An 18,658-nucleotide genomic window follows, 5' to 3' on the forward strand; every position below is an offset into this window, starting at 1 on the left:
CATTTGAACTTGGTGCTTTTATTTTAGAAAAAAGCGTCTTGTGATGACATCATCACAGCATAAAAACAGGTGTTTTCATCCAGAGAGGCGTGTCTCTCACCTCTAATTGGCCCCTTTAGTTTGGCAGAAAAATACAATTGGCTGTTTCCCCCGAGCCAAGCAAGAAATCATCAAGCGAGCTTTTGACTACTAATCCCACTGATTAAGAGGAATGGTTGCGAGTGTTCCCTTTGAGACGCCGTTGTTCAGCACGAGTTGAGCTCCTCCATGGTCTGGTTGAGGGTGGCGTGCAACTCTATGTTGGCATTCTTGGCCGTTTCCAGAGACTCTGGAAAAAAAAATAAACGTCAGTCAGAAACTGCAGTCATGTAACATGCTGAAGCCAGCCAATGGGGATGGACTGCTGCACCTTCCAGGCCGTCAATGGTTTTCTCCAGTTTGGCCACCGTACGCTCCGCGTTCTCTGCTCTGGTCTCGGCCTGCGCAGGAAGGAGATGCAGAATGAACAGGAAGCTAGTGGCCGAGTAATAAACAACATGAGTTTGCTTTCACACCTCCTTCAGTTTACTGCTCAGTTTCCGGATCTCATCCTCGTAGCGGTCCTCCTGCTGGGAGAACTGAAAAGGCAAAAAAAACCCAAAACTGGTTGATGTACTGACCAATCATAGGCCTTGACGCTGACCCCTGACCTCCTACCTTCTCAGTCTGAGACTCCAGACTCTTTGAACTCGCGGAAAGGGTTTTCAGCTCCTCCTCCAACTCGCGACCTTTGCTGCAGACCACAAAAGAGAAGGTCAGAATGCGGCGCCCTGTGCTGCAATGCATTGTGGGGGACGGTGGCGCACCAAGCAGCAGCGGCAGGAGGAGGAGCTGAAGAAGCAGCTGAGGGTCAGAGTTCAAAAGGTCAGCTGATTGACAGCAGGTAGGAGGTCAGGGGACCCTCAGTACCTTGTCCTGAGAAGCCTGCAAGCTCTTCACCGATTGGTCCAAACTCCTCAACTGCTCCTCCAAGCTCCGAGCATTACTATTGCCGCATGGCAGAAAGTGGATTTGCAGGAAGTGGGTACACAGCAAGGAGGCAGCAGGAAGTGGATACGCAGGAAGGAGGAAGCTGTTTGTGCATTAAACAACCAGGAAGCGTGTGTTTGTGTGTGCATTGTAACCTTTCAGCTTGCTCTGCTCGGGTTTCAGCGCGCTCCAGATCACGCTCCCCCATCACCAACTTACGAGCCACCTGTGAATCAGACGCCACGCCATGTCAGGTCATGTGATCACCAAGTGACAAAATGTGTGAGGTTCCTCAAAATGCAAACACGATACAGTGGTACCTCAGTTATTAACCCATTCCAAAGGGTCTGTCTAAAATTAAATTGTACAAAAACTATTTATCTCACAGGAAACATGTAAATCCAAATAATCCATTCCAGACACCCAAGGTATTTGGCTCCATTGTGGCTTATTTTGTAGCCAAAAAAAAAAAAAATTAATTACTATAACTGTGTTATTTAAGAACTATAGCCGGGGTCAATTGACTTCTGGTTCCCAGATGAGAGAGGGCTAAAAGGTAAGTTATGAACACAGTGTATCAATAACACAAGACTGAGGCTATGTTCACACTGAAGGTCAATTCCATTTTTTTGCTCATATGTGACCTGTATCTCATGTCAGTGTGAACAGCACAATTCGATTATTTCAAATGTGACGCAGACCTCATTTGTATATAGAAATAAATCTGATAGGTATCTGATGCTACTGCAGTATGAACACTCGGGTTGCATTTATCCAACCTATAAGTCATCAAAAGGCGTGTAATGCTGTGCTTGCAATACAAAATAAAGACGCGTCATTTAATGAGATGATAATTTGGAAATGTGACTAAGAAAGAAATGACATGCTGTCACGCGAGTAAAATACATATAGGGTGGTTCATATACAAAAGTCTGACCGCCTACAATGGTTCACCTGCCTGAAAAAATAACAAAAAAATTCCCAAAAATGTAATATTATTTACAGTTAGCACAAGGTTGGTGGTGACCAACTTTGAGGTCTGCTTAGTCCCATCATCGTCGTTTGTGTGTACACAACCACACTACAGAATGTGTACTGTCTAAAATAAACACTTTGAAAGGACTGTGTACCTAGTATGTACCACTTTACTTTTTTTTAAAGCAACCGAAACCCCACATGAGGGAATAGTCCCTCGGGGGAAGAAACCTTAAACAGAACCCAAAACTTACCCTGTAACATTTCCAGCAACATTGAATAATATTCAGAGGTAGCTCACAGGCCTCAAAGTTGGCCGCAACTAATAATGACTCAACAGAAAAAGTCGTTGTCGGTGATTTTAGAGAGGGAGTTGTGTTTTCAAAACAGAGCATCCTTTAATGCTCAGCTTTACATATCTAATTACATATTCATTATATAAACATATAGTCATTTATGTACGATAGCTGTGAAAAACTCTAAATCCCGTTTGTACGGCATTGTGATTTTTTTTCGTATATGTGCTTACACTTTTGTTTTAAACTCCAACAAACACATCAAATCAACTAGTTGAACATACAAATAAAGAACATGACTTATTACTTCAACAGCTGTTGAAGAAACATAGGTGGATAAGTGGCATAAAAAATAAGTAGACGGATGGACTTATTACTTCAGTTCACGAGACACAGCCTTTGGGGGCCATTTCAGTAAAAACAACTATAATTTTAAAGATGATGCACAAACAGGCACAAGTTTTACGTATTTCCTTTAACTTTTGTCTACATTCATTTACATTGAATAAACCTTATGAAGGGTGGCACGCAGACCTCACAGCTAGGAGACCAGGGTTCGATTCCACCCTCTGCCATCTCAGTGTGGAGTTTGCATGTTCCGGGTACTCTGGTTTCTTCCCACATTCCAAAAACATGCTAGGTTAATTGGCGACTCCAAATTGTCCATAGGTATGAATGTGAGTGTGAATGGTTGTTTGTCTATATCTGCCCTGGGATCGGCTGGCGACCAGTCCAGTCTTCGCCCGAAGACAGCTGAGATAGGCTCCAGCACCCCCGCGACCCTCGTGAGAATAAGCGGTAGAAAATGAATGAATGAAACCTTATGAAGTTGCTGCCAAGGTGGACTTCTTGCTGTCAGGAAACCGGTGTCAATGTTCAGAAAAAACTTTCAGCAGGAACTACAACTGGTCTTTGTAGACCAGTTTGGTCTCTTGCACTAGTGCTACTGCATGCTCGGCATGGTCATTTGTCACCTTAATGTTCTGTTCTTGATGACTTTCACTCCTTTGAGAAAGTCATCTTGGCTGCTCCATGTTTCTGGATCATGATCCATAAAGTTGGCTGATATACCCAAGAGCTCAAAGAGCCCTCTGATATAATGTGTCACAGAGTCTTGCGGTTCACTATGCTGGATAAGCCATGCTGCAACTTTGATGTGACTTTCCTATTTCCCATTCTGTAGCTGTTTGAACATTGGGATCAAAGAAAGCCAGGCCAACTAACTGCTCTGAAACATACAAGAGGTGGAGACCTAACTTTGCCGATGTGGCCGTAGAGACATTTGCAACTGGAGGTCATTAGTCACCAATTAGAAGAATCTGGATGTTGTAGCAATATGAGTAAACAACATAAAGTAAAAAGTTGAGTGATTAGGTGCTTCTGCATTGAAGTATCCAAGCCCAACAACAATTATCTACCCTATTCCTATGCCTAACCCTGGTCTAGGTAGATATTCCCATGGAAATTGTTTATTCACAACAGTCACATGTGTTATGATTTGTATACACAACATGAATCTCTCTATACGGTCTATGCCGAGTCATTGTTACCCACCACCAACTTTGAGGTCTTTGAGCTATCTGTAAATATTATTACATTTTTTGAAAATTTAATGGAGCAGGTTTTTCATGCAACTGACCATTTTAGGGGGTCAGATCATGTTTTTTCAGACTTTTGTATAATAATCTACCCTAATACTTATGATAATTCAGTTTAGTTTAATTAAAAAAATGTTTAGATCATGTTCCATAAAAAGTATCCTTGCATTACTTCTGTAATAAATGTATATGAACTTACTATGACGTATTATTTACAATTACAATTAGATTGTATGCCAACACGTTTGTGGCTACAGGGTCATGTATGTAAAATAATAACTCGTATTTGCATGTGCGTACCTCCTCGTATTTGCGGTCGGCCTCCTCTGCGATCATCTGGGCTTGTTTGAGATCGACCTTCAGAAGTTCCATCTTCTCCTCGTCCTTCATAGCTCGAGTCTCGATCACACGAATCCCTCTGGACACGCACGGCCATCATCATGATGTCATCAAGTAAATAGACCAGCGAGCGACTACTCTGCCTGCTTGTTTTGTCATACCTCTCGCTCTCGTCGGCCACCTTCTCCAGCTTGTCCAGTTTGCCGATGGCTGTGGTCAGCTGCTCATGGGTCTGGTCAAGGTTGTCCTCGGTCATCTGGAGACGACGACTTAGAGACGCCACTTCCGCCTCGGCCTGCCGACAAGAAGAACAAGGTCACATGACAGCCAATCAACACACAGGTAAACGTGTGAACGTGCACCTCTTCCCGAGCCCTCTTCTCCTCCTCCAGTTGTCCTTGGAGCTTCTCTGCTCTTTCTTCAGCTTCTTCAGCTTGTCCTTGAAGAACTTTGATCTTCCTCTTCACTGCCTCGATGCTGTTCACTCCTCCACTCATGGTTTCTTCTTTTAGCAAGTTACTTTGTACAAACAAGTCAAACAAGTGTGTCAGGGGGCGGCGCCTGTTGGAGAATGAACTTTGTCTGAACACAGGTGGTGACATTACATGAAGTCCATTTGTGTACAAATGCAATTATATCAGCAATCCGGACAACAGTACACAAATGAATAAAGACACTTCCTATTCCCGTAAAACTTGACGGGTCCCAACAAAGAAGGAACTGGAGCAGGGTGCGGGCGGGTCCAGACGTGTTGTTCAACCCACACATTGTTCTGATGTCACCGAACAAACATCTCACTTTTTTACAAACATCCAAACTTGGATCGATCACCAATTGACTACGGAAGGCCATGTAGCATGTTAGCAGCAAACAGGTGACACGCACTTCTTACCTGGCCGAGTCTCCGACGTTAGCAGCTAGCAGGCTAACTAGTGGTTAGCAGCTAGCAGGCGGAATGTGCGTATGACGTCTTAAGAGGACGAAAAAAAAACAATCAGCGCCTCAGCATCTAGTTATTAAGTATGTGGCTAGGAGGGTTGTAGTTTTGGTCTCGGTGCGGTGACTGGTCCGGGTCTGGTCGGCTTCCGTATTCAACCAACTCCCAACTGGGACTCCACCTCTTCCGCGTTGTTCCTAACAGGAAGTGACGTACTAGGACGACGGCCTAGTTCGAAAGTTTATTTAGCCGTTTCAGTTCTTTATTGCACGAGTTTTTTCTCAAGTCTTAGATTTCTAAATTGTTATACAGCATTTCTATAACTGAGACACGTAAAGTGTACACTAGTTATCTTAGATTTCTAGATCGCTATATTTCTATCGCTCAAATGCATTTATTTTTATATATCTCAATCATAATAAAGTAATGAAGATGAAAATTAAAGAGGCATGCAGCGATTATGTGATATTTTATGAAGAACTTAAAAATCATGTACACATTTCTCTTGAGAAAAAAATGTTCTATCTTGATGAAAATACATAAGACGGATCAGCTGAAAGTCACTGGAAGTTGGTGTCCACAATCGTGTCGTGACTTTGTGTCCATGTCTCCAGTTTCCCTGTTACATTTCAGATATTTCAATAATACAGAGCAACAATTAACACCAACAAGGCCTGTCACCTCTTTTTTCTTGGACATGCATTAAACGCTGGCTTTTCTACAAAAACCAACAAACTACATTTACGTAATAAATAAATAGTGTCCATATGTAGTCACCCGTCCAAATCTCTTTGAGTGGGATTTTTCCAAAGTCATTAGCTCCGCCCACTCCAGTGACACACTTCCTGTTTTATGAGCGAAACAGCTGTTTCTGGAGCAGGAAATGACATCACGACATCAACTTTTTCCTTGTTTAGCTGTGACATCACAGTGAAATCACCGCGACATCACAGTGATACATTAACTGGGATCTGCTCCACACTCGCTTTCTTCTGGAATGTCCTGCAGATCTAAAAACAGAAAAAATAATGATACATTATCATAAAGGATATATAATTTTGTAATATTAGAAGTATTATAAATGATTATGATATATATGCATATATTCATCCATCCATTTTCTATGCCTCTTATCCTCACTCGGGTCGCGGAGCCTATCCCAGCTGTCTTTGAGGCAGGGTACACCATGGGCTTGTAGGCCACCAGCCCATTGTATGGAGAATTTGGAGTCGCCAATTTACCTAACATGCATGATTTTTGGACGCATGCACAGGGAGAACATGCAAACTCCACGCAGAGACACCCAAGCATCACCTGACTGTGTGGCCTACATGCTAATCACTCTCCACCGTGCGGCCCTATTATATATTATTAGCATTATGTTACAATGTTATTAATACAACAATAATGACAACAACAATCATACACACAGTATGTGATAATAATATGTTACGTCATCAGCTGACCTCTAGGGCTGTCAGAGCGAGGTGAAATCTTCACAATGTCTTCCTCATCTCTTTCCTGAACACCGTCTAATTGGTCAACCGGGTCATGAGTGGCCAATGGAGCGAGGGGGTGTGGTTCCAACTCTCGGCTGCCCCGCCTTCTCCTTGCCTGCTCAATCAGACAACTAATGAAGTGGTTGCTAACAAAAATCTCCCTATGACAGGTACAAACATAAAAATAACGTGCACCTGTTCTCCCTTAATGGCATCACTGCCGTTGCTCCTCCTCCTGCTGCATGGCTCCGCCTCCTCTTTTAGAGGCTCCCCCTCCTTGAGACGCAGCCGTGTCACTTCCTCCTGAAGAAGCTCCAGCTGCCGCCGAAGCAGCGCCACATCCCCGCTTCCATCCAGGCCTGTGTCCCGTGACACGGACCGATTGAGGCGTGGGCCGGAGGCCGGGCCAGGAACAGGGGTCGTTTTGACAAAGAGTTCCAGCATGGAGTCCTGACGAATCACGGCCGCCTGGGGGCAGAGTTAACATGTCAGAGGAGATGAACCTGCTGTGATGAGATGTTTCTGCGGTGGTCTGACCTGAAGGGCGTGAAGTTGCGTGCTCAAACTGACCAGACGCTGACACACTTCCTGTGGAAACACACCATTAGTGTCTGCCGTTACACCACACTGCATCAAAATATTTACCTCTTTTAATGTCCTTTCTTGCAGCTGGTTTCCGTTTGTGTCCTGCAAGAAAAAAACAAAAGCTTCAACCTTTTATTCTGCATTATTTACAATAGTCTCAAAAGTTATAGTTGTAAATTATATTGGATGTGATCTTATACAGACTATGCCTAAAATCCACATATAATAAACAAATTCTACAAAAAATTGTACTTTCATTCATAAAAACAAAACAATTTCAGTATTTTAAAATACTGTAGTAATTAAATCATAAAGAAATAAATATGACCAAAATATATAATTAAATTATTAATTAAATTATTAATGAAAAATGTATAAATAAGTTTATTCTGTGTAATTATAAATAACATCCATCTATCCATTTTCTATACGACTTATCCTCACAAGGGTCATGAGGCATGCTGGAGCCTATCCCAGCTGTCTTCGGCCAAGAGGGGGAGGGGTTCACCCTGAACTGGTTGCCAACCAATCACAGGGCCCAAATAGATAAACAACCATTCACACTCACATTCATACCTATGAACAATTTGGAGTCGCCAATTAACAAAGAATAAATGAATAAATGTAACATATACGTACAGTGGGGCAAAAAAGTAATTAGTCAGCCAACCAATTGTGCGCAGTCTCCCACTTAAAAGACGAGAGGTCTCAAATTTTCATTACAGGTATATCTCAACGACAAGACAAAATCGGGAAAAAAAAACAAATTAATTGTCGAATTATGGTGGAAAGTAAGTATTTGGTCAATAAGAAAAGTTCATCTCAATACTTTGTTATATACCAATGACAGGTCAAACTAATTATATAAGTCTTCACAAGGTTTTCACACTCTCTTGCTAGTATTTTGGCCCATTCCTCCATGCAGATCTCCTCTAGAGCAGTGATGTGTTGGGGCTGTTGCTGGGCAATACAGATATTCAACTCCCTCCAAAAATTATTCTATGGGTTTGAGGCTAGGCCTCTCCAGGACTATGAAGCCACTTCTTCATTGCCTGGGTGGTGTGTTATGGATCATTATACTGAGAGAGAGCTACTATTTCATCTTCAATGCCCTTGATGATGGAATGATATTTTCCACTCAAAATGGCACTATACATGGCCCCATTCATTCTTTCCTTTACATGATCAGGCATCCCAGGTCCTTTTGCAGCAAAAACTAACCCCCATGCTTCACAGTAGGTATGGTGTTCTAAGATTCAACTTCAGTTCTTTTTTTCTACCAAAAAATGAAAAAAATGATTTTGGTTTTATCTGACCATATGGCATTCTCCCAATCCTCTTCTGGATTATCCAAATGCTCTCTAGCAAACCTGAGCCTGGACATGTACTGGCTTAAGCAGGGGGACACGTCTGGCACTGCAGGATTTGAGCCCTTGGTTACTGATGGTCTTTGTTACTTTGGTCCCAGCTCTCTGTAGGTCATTCAAACCAGGTTCGACGTTGTGGACAGGTGTCTTTTATACTGATGATGAGTTTAATCAGGTGCTATTAATACAGGTAACAAATGGAGGACAGGAGCCTCTTAAAGAAGTTGTTACAGGTCTGTAAGCGACAAAAACCTTGCTCGTTTGTAGGTGACCAAATACTTATTTTCCACCATAATCCGTCCATTTTCTATGCCACTTATCCTCACTAGGGTTGCTGAATGTGGGAGGAAACCAGAGTACTCACGGAGAAGCAAACCCAGGTATTACCAATCTCCTGACTGTGTGGCCTACATGCTAACCACTGGAACACCGTGCAGACTTCATTTATCATAATTACATGTATTAAATGTAAGATGTTTGTATTTAAATGATATATTTTAGTAGAATGACAAGACTGTATGAATATTACAAGAACATTTACCTTTGAAGAGTTAATGTTCAGCTCCAAAGAACCGTTGAGTGACGCAGGTTCGCCGTCTGACAGAAAAGTGTTATTTATTATTTATTCATTATTTCGACATTTATTTAAAGATAGTCCACTTACTGGTTAGCTCCTGGTTGCCGTTGGCGACAGATGCTTTAGTGATGCTGGATCCTGCCAGCAGGTGGCTCAGTTTGTCCACTGAACACAAAAAGCAGAAGTTGAAGTCATCAGTTTTAAAATGACAAAAAAAAAAACTGTACCTTCAGAAATGGCGGCCGTGAGCAGCGGCTCAGCAGGAGGAGTGTGAGTGGTGTCTGCTCGAAACAAGTTCCTGTTGACAGACCGTGATGACGTGCTGGCATCTCCAGCGCCGCCTTTTCCTGTTGCCTCCACGAGCTCGGAGAACAAGGTGACGCGCTCCTGCAGGAGCTCCAACACCTCCCGATCCTTCTGCAAGATGTCGGCTGGAGGAGAGGAGGAGTAAAAATGAAGACGAGCAGGAGCAGAAAAAGATGAAGTGGACTTGTCTTACCTTTGAGTCGTCGCAGTAAAGCCTTGTCTTCTGTTTCAATCAGAGGGAATTCTTCTCTGGATGGACAACTGCACACACACACACACACACGCTAATATTACTCAACACGTAGTACACTTTGTACTCTTGAAAGAAGTACTAGAGACAGTCCACACAGTCCAGACCTGAGTGTAGCCTGCTGGATCCGGGTCATCCAGGTGCGTCGGTCATCTTTAGAGGAAGCATGCAGCTCGTACATCTCTGGAGGGGTGGAGTCACTGATCAGGTACATTCCTCGCTCCTGATTGGCTATATCTCTGACAATCAGCTTGTTGAGAGAGACCACGGGGGACTTGTCCTGACATACACACAAACACACACACGTTAGATGTGGACGTGTCTCATGACATCTGAAGGTCAAGTGTAAACTTACAAAGGAGGCAAACGTGAACTTTTGGTCCTTCTCTTGAAGGAAGACCAAGATGTCCGACATCAGCAGCACCTGAACATCTACACACACATGCACAGGTCAGGACATGTGACTTTATAAGCTCCACCCACATGTTCTACCTTTCATCCTGGAGCCTTGGACCTTCCAGAAGAGCATTCCTTCATGCAGGAGCCTCCTTCGCTGTAGCTCTCCTCCTCGGAACACTCCTCCATCCCGGACAACTGCTTGTGCACGGGGGTCCAAACGGGCCTGGACTTCCTGCAGCCTCCTGGTTCGGTCTAGCTCCAGAACCTCCTGATCCACTGAGCTGATCAGCTCCTTGAGGAGGACCAATGCTTGGTTAAGAGCTTGCGCCTCCTCCTCGTTACCTGAAGGAGGTCACATGGTGAGATGACGGCACTTTGGGTTTGGACCTTGACAGCCAGTTTCTCACTATCGTGTGTACATACCTTTGGTGTTGTCGAGGAGTCTCTGAAGGAGAACGGGATATTTAGTGATCCTTTGGGTGACCAGCAGGATACACTCCTGGACGCCATGGCGACGCAGCAGAGGTCCGCGACAGGCACGCTGAGCATGAGGAACCATCAGCAAAGCAGATATGTTAGCGTAGAACTTTCAAAAACCTCGCTGGACCACAGAGGAGACTGGACAGCTTGGAGATCATGAGGAGGAGACTTAGATTTCCCTATATTATCAGCATGCCCCATCTTACGCCAATAAAGACAACAACTAGCAGGTCCAAGTCCAAGTGTAGGACATGCTCACCCTGATGAACTGCTGGAGCCTTCTGTCTCGCGTTAGAACGTCTTTGTAGAGTTTTACAGCTTTGGGATGGCGACTGCAGAACTCGGAGTAAACTTTCTTCATGTCTTCTGCACACTGACCTGAAAACTATACAACACAAATGCACAACTTTTATGTCTTTTAAATTACTTTTCTACCGCACACACACACACACAACACCTAACCAATCATTTCACCCGATTACCAGTGTGTCTATGATGTAATCACCACATCCGCGATACCTGAATTTGGATATCTGCCAATAATCGATACCATTCTCATACCAAGCTCTGTTTGCTTAAATATGCAACCGCGCCAAAAGAATATCAGAAAATGTAGCTGTCTCCAGACTAGGGATCGACCGATATGTTTTTTTGGGGCCGATGCCGATATCGATTTTTTCCACCCTCAACCGATGGTTGCTTGGGCCGATATTTGTGGCCGATACTGCTTTTGATCCCTCAACTTACATGAAAAAATGACCATGATAACAAATATTACAGGTCTCATGTTTAAACAAATATTTATTGAAATGTAAACACTGAACACAGTAGGATTCAGCTTTCTTCAATTTTAAAAGGAATAAATATTCAACCATGTGCAAAACATTTCTGTCGTAGTTTAAATTTATCTAGCATCGATGTGATGACTGCTCCTCCGCAGCGTGACGCGCACCCCTCCCCCCACACACACAAACACATCACACTGACACAATTTAGTACGATATATAAAACATTTCTCTCATCATTAAAGTTGGTGTTGTGCTCGATAAAGACCACTCATAAGCAGACACGGCTGCTCCAATTCCTTTTGTGCGTGCATGCTCGGAGAGAGCGCACACACAATACGACACGCATTTGAAGTTGCATAATTATTCATTCTTGTTCTGCTCAACTAGTGGCAGTGCTTTTATTTGTCTGTTGCGTTGGTATGTGATGTTTTTGGGCTTTCTTGTTGTCACACCGTGACTTAAACTCTTATGCCTAGCGATCACCCAGTGAATTGTGATGGGCTTAGTAAAGTGTTAAAAGCAAGCTAACTCTATTACTTGTGAAAACGTGGCCTTGATGTGATTCAACAGTGGGGCTGGGGTCCTCTGCCGCCGGGGCAACACAAAGCTGCCTCGGCGGATGCCTGACTGTAAATCATGCGGTGGAAAAATACATTGTGAACCCCCGCGCGTATCGGCCGATACCGATACAAGTAAAAAAAACGCAAATATCGGCCCGATATATCGGCCGGCCGATGTATCGGTCGAGCCTTACTCCAGACGTGCAGTGACGCACACCTAAGCTCTCAGTCTGACATGTTCAGGGCTTCACAGACAGTTGGACAACACAGACATAACAGACTAACATCACACATAACAACCAGGTTGCTACATCATCATTATTGATTATATCAATATATATATATTATATATGAGGCTGCTCTATACAGGCAGGTATGATATTCTAGCGACTAAGGTTTGTATAGAGTTGAGAGTTTGTGATGTCCGACTGTTTTGTGTGGCCGTGAAAGCATCAGGCCGAAGTGTCTTCCACAAATGATGATGCCTGCAGTGCATTGTTATGTCCGCCGATACTCATTTGGTTACGTTTGTTGCTATTCTTTTGGCTCCAACAAGCAGACAATACTAAAGCACAGATGTGGCTCATGGATCAGTAATCTCGGAATTTCCGATTTACGCTGGTATCATAACCCGATACCGACACTGGATCGGCTACATCCCTAGTCATCACCTGTCCGATTGTGTGGCATCATCACCTGTGTGAGCAGCAACTCTCCGATGTTTGGGACGATGAAGTTGGTGGAGCTTCCCTCCACGGCGCCCTGCTTCCTCTTTGCCAGAAGTTGGGACAGGAAGGCTGAGTGGTATTCTAGCAGCTGGTCCAGACATGGGAAAATGGTGTGAACCACGCCCGCCTCCAGCATCACCTCCTCCAGCATCCCCCGCCTGTACACGCCCTCCATAATCCGCAGCGTCCGCACGTGGTGAAATTCCGTCTGAATCAGCTCTGCAGACATTTAACGATGTCATTCAAGATGGCGGTTATGTTAAAAGTTTGTGCATGCATGTTACCGTATATGACGTCCTGTTGTTTGATCACGTCTTTATGGAGCGTCTGGAGAAACTTTGGCTCCACAACGAGACTCCAACTGTCAGCCTGAACGCTGCGGCCCTCCACCTGCAGCTCCTCCAGCAGGGGGCTCCACCACCACTCTCCTTCAACCCAGCAGTACCAAGAGAAAAAAAGCATTCATTCATTCATTTTCTACCGCTTTTCCTCACGAGGGTCGCGGGGGTGCTGGAGCCTATCCCAGCTGAGAGGCAGGGTACACCCTGGACTGGTCGCCAGCCAATCACAGGGCACATATAGACAAACAACCATTCACACTCACATTCATACCTATGGACAATTTGGAGTCACCAATTAACCTAGCATGTTTAAACCCATGCATGCACGGGGAGAACATGCAAACTCCACACAGAGATAGCCGAGGGTGGATTTGAACCCTGGTCTCCAAGCTGTGAGGTCTGCGCACTAACCACTCGACCGCCCGAGAAAAACAAATACATCATGAAAATAAAGGCGTTAACATACCGTCGTCAGTGAGAGACTCCATGGACAATGTCCTGCTCCTGAAGTTCAGAGACTCGGTGGACTGAGACAGAATCCTCCTTAGACCCACATGTTCCTCACTGACTCTGGACGCAGACAGACAGGAAGTGTTGATGTCATCTGCGGACCAATGAGCGTGCTCCTCACACTCACCCAGCAATGTTATTGGTGGAGACGCTCTTGCCAAGCGACAGGCCCGAACGAACGCGCCGTGAGCCGAGCAGAGACTGTCGGAGGCTGTCTGACGGGTAGATAGCCGAGCTGGGACGCTCCTTAATAATTGGGGCTGAAGAGTGATGCAAGTTGATATCAACAACCACAAATAGCATCCAGACGACAACTTCTGACTCGTTCACTCACTCTTTGCCCGTAGAGCCACATTCTGAAGGGCAGAACTGTTCCTCGCCATCGCCAACTTCTGTTGCTGGGACACACACACACACGCACATCCACATTGTGTCCGTCTTTACACACTAAGTACACACTCAGAACTACTACATGTATTACTCATAGTATACATACTACTGTATTAGTAGTCATACTACACTCATGGCTACTGCATTTATTAGTCATCGTAAATATGCTATGTATTATTAGTGTTAGTATATTGTAATATTGTTAATTGTTTTAGTGCTAATATTATATTATTAATTCATTCATTCATTTTCTACCGCTTATCCTCAGAAGGATCACGGCCGTGCAGGAGCCTATCCCAGCTGTCTTCGGGCAAAAGGCGGGGTACATTCTGGACTGGTGGCCAGCCAATCACAGGACACATATAGACAAACAACCATTCACACTCACATTCATACCTATGGACAATTTGGAGTCGCCAATTAACCTAGCATGTTTTTGGAATGTGGGAGGAAACCGGAGTACCCGGAGAAAATCCGCGCATGCACGGGGAGAACATGCAAACTCCACACGGAGATGCCAAAGGGTGGAATCGAACTTAGGTCTCCTAGCTGTATGGCCTGTGCGTTATCTACTCCTCCACCGTGCAGCCATATTATATTATTGTTCATTGAAATATTACATCATCAGTGGCAATGTTACATTATCATCGGGTTGCAACTATTTTAATAAGATTGCATGAATGGACTTTTCCCCTCCCCAAAATCATCGAGAGTGAGGAAGGCAGGCTTTGCATTTGGCATCGGCTCGTCTTGGCGTGCCTTGTTGTGAAGCACGTAGCAAGATGAGTATGTAGTTTAGATGTAGTTTTACTGTTCTACCACTAGGTTTTGTGTGTACGCATGTGTACACGGATGGTAAGAGTTGTGCATAAATGTATGCATTTTCCTATGCACAAGTGGATAAATCACATACTTATAGGTTATAGGGCATGATACTGGGCCTGATACCAGACAAACCATGTGATGATCTTATTATCACATACTATTTAATCATGAGCTTATTATCACGTACTATTTAATCAAAAGACCATTTTGTTTCCAGAAAATGTTCAGTTTATTACATGTATTATATCTAAACAGTGTAAACTGTGTGTTCACTCTCGTGCTCTGTTCTCTGATTGGTTGTTTCACGGGCACGATACCAGAGCAGCGCGCTCTGAGTGGACAGCTACGGGGGCTGATACTGGACATGGTTAACCTCTATATTTTATCAGTATCATTTCGGCCTTTTCCCGTATCATTCATGGGCGGTTTCTAGGGTACAGGGCCAATTAATACCGTAGTATGTGATAATTAGTGTTCTTATGCATGCTTTACGCACACATCTCTGCAATAGTTTGCTTCGTAAGATATAAGAAAGAGGCAAACATGTCAATTGCTCTTTTCCAAAAAAAAATCTTATTTTGCCAGAAACACAAAGAGTTTTCAAGTTTTCAAGGAAATTAATAGTCACATCTGAAAGGTTGAAATCAGGATATTTACATAGCTAGTGTTACGAGCTATGTACTATAGCCGGTGGTAGTACGACATACTTTTGTTAGTGGTATTATCATTGTTATTGCCTATGACTTATAAAGTATTATTATTAGTGCCAACATGACAATATTGTTAGTGATAATAAGACTTGCATGCATTCATTTGCACGCAAAGGAGCTTGACAAGCAGGCAAGAAGAGATGTACAATCTTAGCAATCGTGGACTAACATGACTTTTGTTGTTGAAATCAAGTTACCTTCTGTTTCATCTTGGCACAGCTAGCCAGACTGTCTCTGCAGCGGTTGTGAATGGTGACGTTACATGCTGACACAGCAAATCAATCAGTCAATCAGACGGTAAATGACTTTATTGATGACATGCACGTGTGTTTGTGTGTGTTTGTGTGTTACCGGGGCAGCTGAGCGCCTCCTTGGCGGTGATGCTCCTGTTGCATGCGGAACACAAGGTGGTGGAGGAGACGGTGAGGGAGGTGAAGAGATGACCTTTACTGGAACGGGCCTCCTTCTCCCGCTCCTTCTGACGCTCTTTCTCTTTGTTCTGATCACAAACCAACAAGTATTGTTACTACAATCGACAATTATTATTACTACTGATAAACAAGCAACAATTGTTATTGCATGTGTCAGTTTGCAGCGAGGTATATGTCCTACTCTACGTGTGACTGTTGTGTGACTCTCTCTTCAAGTACCATTGTCCACTCGCTACAAAAAGCTAAATACATAGAAGCATGATCCAAGGAGAAAGGCAACCGTTATATAACTCCATAAAAAAATCCACATAGCCTGCCCCCACCCCCCACATGACCATTTATGCTTTAATATCACGCATATATAAATGATTACCTACTTAGGGTGAATAAAATGGGTTTTCTGAAAAAAAAAAAAAAAAAAAACACAAAGGCCTATTTTTGGAGAGAAACAGCAAAAAAAGGGCGGTGATTTCTCACAATTAGCAGCATTGTGAATGCTGAATGGTGAATATGAGAATAGCCACTGTATCACTACTCTAGCACTAAAAGTCACTGAACAAGCAGCTTCATTTATCCATGAGCAAAGATATGTACAAAAGTTTTGAGACGAGGGCTGTAAAAACTGTAAAAAAGGTCTGTAAAAAATAAAATGCGGAAAGCAATTCAGTATTCTAAGTGAAATATACTTGAGCGGAAAAAAAACACCCTGCATATCAGCTGTGTCTTATTAGCATTTCTATCCTTGCATTATCACTTTTGATTTTGTTTTTAAAATGTTTACAAAGTGCCATGGCCTGACAGGAAACTTAGGTTTGGATACTCTTACTACCAAGTACATCCATTTGTTTGGACATGAAGACACCTTCTGCTCTACAAAATGAGGGACAGGAAATGTGTGTAGAATAACAACCATCCATTTTCTATGCCGTTTATCCTCACTATGGTCGCGGGAGTATGCTGGAGCCTATCCCAGCTGAATTTCGGTAAGAAGCAGGGTACACGCTAGACTGGTCGGTTAGAATAACAGTCTAATATAATACTTGTGCGTGTAGTGATACACGCTATACTTTTTGCTCCCATTTTTAATAAGCTCAAAAATGTAAAGTTTGTATAATTTGTCCACCTCAAATGTGTGACATATCAAGGTGCTGATTAGACAGCATGGTCACTGTACGGATGTGCCTGAGGCTGACCATAATAAAAGACTGTATAATAGTTGTGTGCAGTGAGATATAATAGTTGTTTTTAATCATGTCAGACTTAGTGAAAAGGCAAAAGACTTAAGATCAGATGACATGAGTCATGAGACCAAGAGCTTTCCAAGCTTCTTCATCACTCAAGTCCCCAAGACAGAACCACAACCACCAGCAGTCCAGGGGCTGAGACAACAGCTTTTTGGTCCATTTAGTTTGAGCAAGACCTCTATTATGTTCCATGTAACTACTTGGAAACATGTAAGAAAATGACATGTAAATGATGTAAATTACTGTATTATAAGGGGCAAAGTCCACACCACTGCAGTAATTGGGGGCGTGGCTAAAGTGAGCAAACAGGACAGCTTGTCAACAGAGACAAGGGCTGTTGACATGGCAACAATTAATAACAAGAAATACTATCAAAATGAATTGGTCTGATTGATTTATGCACTTTTATATCTCAGCTGGTACTCACATTCTGCAGTATGTGCGCACGCGCTAGAAACTCTTTGACTATTCTTAACATCCAATGCTTATTTTTCAACTTTTTTTCCGGTCAAATGTTACATTTCCAATACAGTTGGAGACTTCCTGGTTGGAAACACGCGCACACACGTGCGCGCGCACACGGCTACCCCTCCCCCACTCGTTTCCTCCTGCAGGACAAAGCGGCCACGCTGCTTGTAACGGACAAGCTCACCGAAACACACGCAAAATGGATGTGTGCGGTTACAAAGTCAACACACACATACACGTTTACACACACACACAACGCGCACACGCTCGTGCCGGCGAGAGAAATGTGAGAGAAATGTGAAGTTTTTCAAACCTAAAAATAGAAAAAACGTTTAAATTTCCGGTGTTTTTATTCTCTTTGCACACGCGCAAACTGTTCTCATTGCAACAACCAACAATTATTGGCCTGATAAGTAATCAATACAAGCAATAAAAGCTCAAAGTAATGCTCAATAACGGAAGAAGCGGTCCAGATGTGTCCGCGCTAACAAAAAGAGAAAAAAAGCGGAACCGACGGGGAAAAGCTCAAAGTGAGATCAACGCTCAATTAAAGCTGCCTAATCGTGTTTGGACCGTCAATCATCTACAATCGATCATCGATAATCGATCATCAATGATTGTGGCAGAGAGGAAGCGAGCGCGTGCCCCTTTCTTTCTTGTTTGGGATGAGCTCACCTTTACGTTCATGTCTTTCATCTTGTCCGCCTTCCTTCCCTCCAACAGCCGGGACATCCCGTCCGTCCGTCCAAGGGGACCAATCAATCACCGATCACTGATCGATATCTGCCGGAATCAGCCAAGGTTTTGGGTCCCGGTCCAGAAACAGTCTGCGGTCTGAACGCAGGGGCGTAGCTTGACTGGGACTGACAGCTGGTGTCCACACTTGTGTCCAATCAGAGCTCAACGCACTGTTGTCGCTTTCAACCAATCCCTTAGCCGGTCGTATAAGTAGTCCCGCCCAGGACACACCAGACGGGTTCGATTTCAATATCGAGACGAGCCGAAACCTGGAGGTAGACTTCATCGCCATGGCAGCGTGTCATTTGA

The 18,658-nt window shown here is 43.7% G+C and overlaps 2 protein-coding genes across 6 annotated transcripts; both read right to left on the minus strand.

The window, feature by feature from the left end:
* Nucleotides 1-2: 2 nt before the first annotated feature.
* On the minus strand, nucleotides 3-5,307 carry LOC131105133 (uncharacterized). Of its 5 annotated transcripts, none has more exons than XM_058052945.2 (9): nucleotides 5,109-5,307; nucleotides 4,579-4,777; nucleotides 4,378-4,511; nucleotides 4,178-4,295; nucleotides 1,164-1,234; nucleotides 949-1,024; nucleotides 555-617; nucleotides 410-479; nucleotides 3-328 (listed from the first exon to the last, which is right to left on the minus strand). In XM_058052945.2, the coding sequence occupies exons 2-9, from the start codon at nucleotides 4,711-4,713 to the stop codon at nucleotides 246-248; spliced, it is 750 nt and encodes a 249-aa protein (XP_057908928.2). In that variant the 5' UTR covers nucleotides 4,714-4,777; nucleotides 5,109-5,307; the 3' UTR covers nucleotides 3-245. The 5 variants fall into 5 exon arrangements, with proteins under 5 accessions (XP_057908928.2, XP_057908930.2, XP_057908931.2 ...); XM_058052947.2 differs by lacking the exon at nucleotides 949-1,024 and adding an exon at nucleotides 697-772 and having other exon boundaries at nucleotides 4,579-4,735; nucleotides 5,109-5,302; XM_058052948.2 differs by lacking the exon at nucleotides 949-1,024 and adding an exon at nucleotides 697-772 and having other exon boundaries at nucleotides 4,579-4,735; nucleotides 5,102-5,302.
* Nucleotides 5,183-18,642, minus strand: arhgef2b (rho/rac guanine nucleotide exchange factor (GEF) 2b). The gene is made up of 22 exons (XM_058052927.2): nucleotides 18,287-18,642; nucleotides 15,820-15,967; nucleotides 15,666-15,733; nucleotides 13,878-13,941; nucleotides 13,671-13,803; nucleotides 13,500-13,603; nucleotides 12,977-13,120; nucleotides 12,661-12,911; nucleotides 10,876-11,001; nucleotides 10,560-10,677; nucleotides 10,230-10,478; nucleotides 10,093-10,169; nucleotides 9,845-10,017; nucleotides 9,681-9,748; nucleotides 9,409-9,612; nucleotides 9,269-9,346; nucleotides 9,146-9,201; nucleotides 7,298-7,339; nucleotides 7,190-7,240; nucleotides 6,848-7,120; nucleotides 6,620-6,767; nucleotides 5,183-6,163 (listed from the first exon to the last, which is right to left on the minus strand). Exons 1-22 carry the CDS (start codon nucleotides 18,341-18,343, stop codon nucleotides 6,114-6,116), a joined length of 2,682 nt encoding a protein of 893 aa, XP_057908910.2. The 5' UTR covers nucleotides 18,344-18,642; the 3' UTR covers nucleotides 5,183-6,113.
* Between the last annotated feature and the right edge of the window lie 16 nt (nucleotides 18,643-18,658).

The sequence above is a fragment of the Doryrhamphus excisus genome, linkage group LG5 (assembly GCF_037039965.1).
Source record: "Doryrhamphus excisus strain RoL-2023G ecotype Guam linkage group LG5, RoL_Dexc_Guam_v1.1, whole genome shotgun sequence".
NCBI lineage: Eukaryota > Metazoa > Chordata > Actinopteri > Syngnathiformes > Syngnathidae > Doryrhamphus > Doryrhamphus excisus.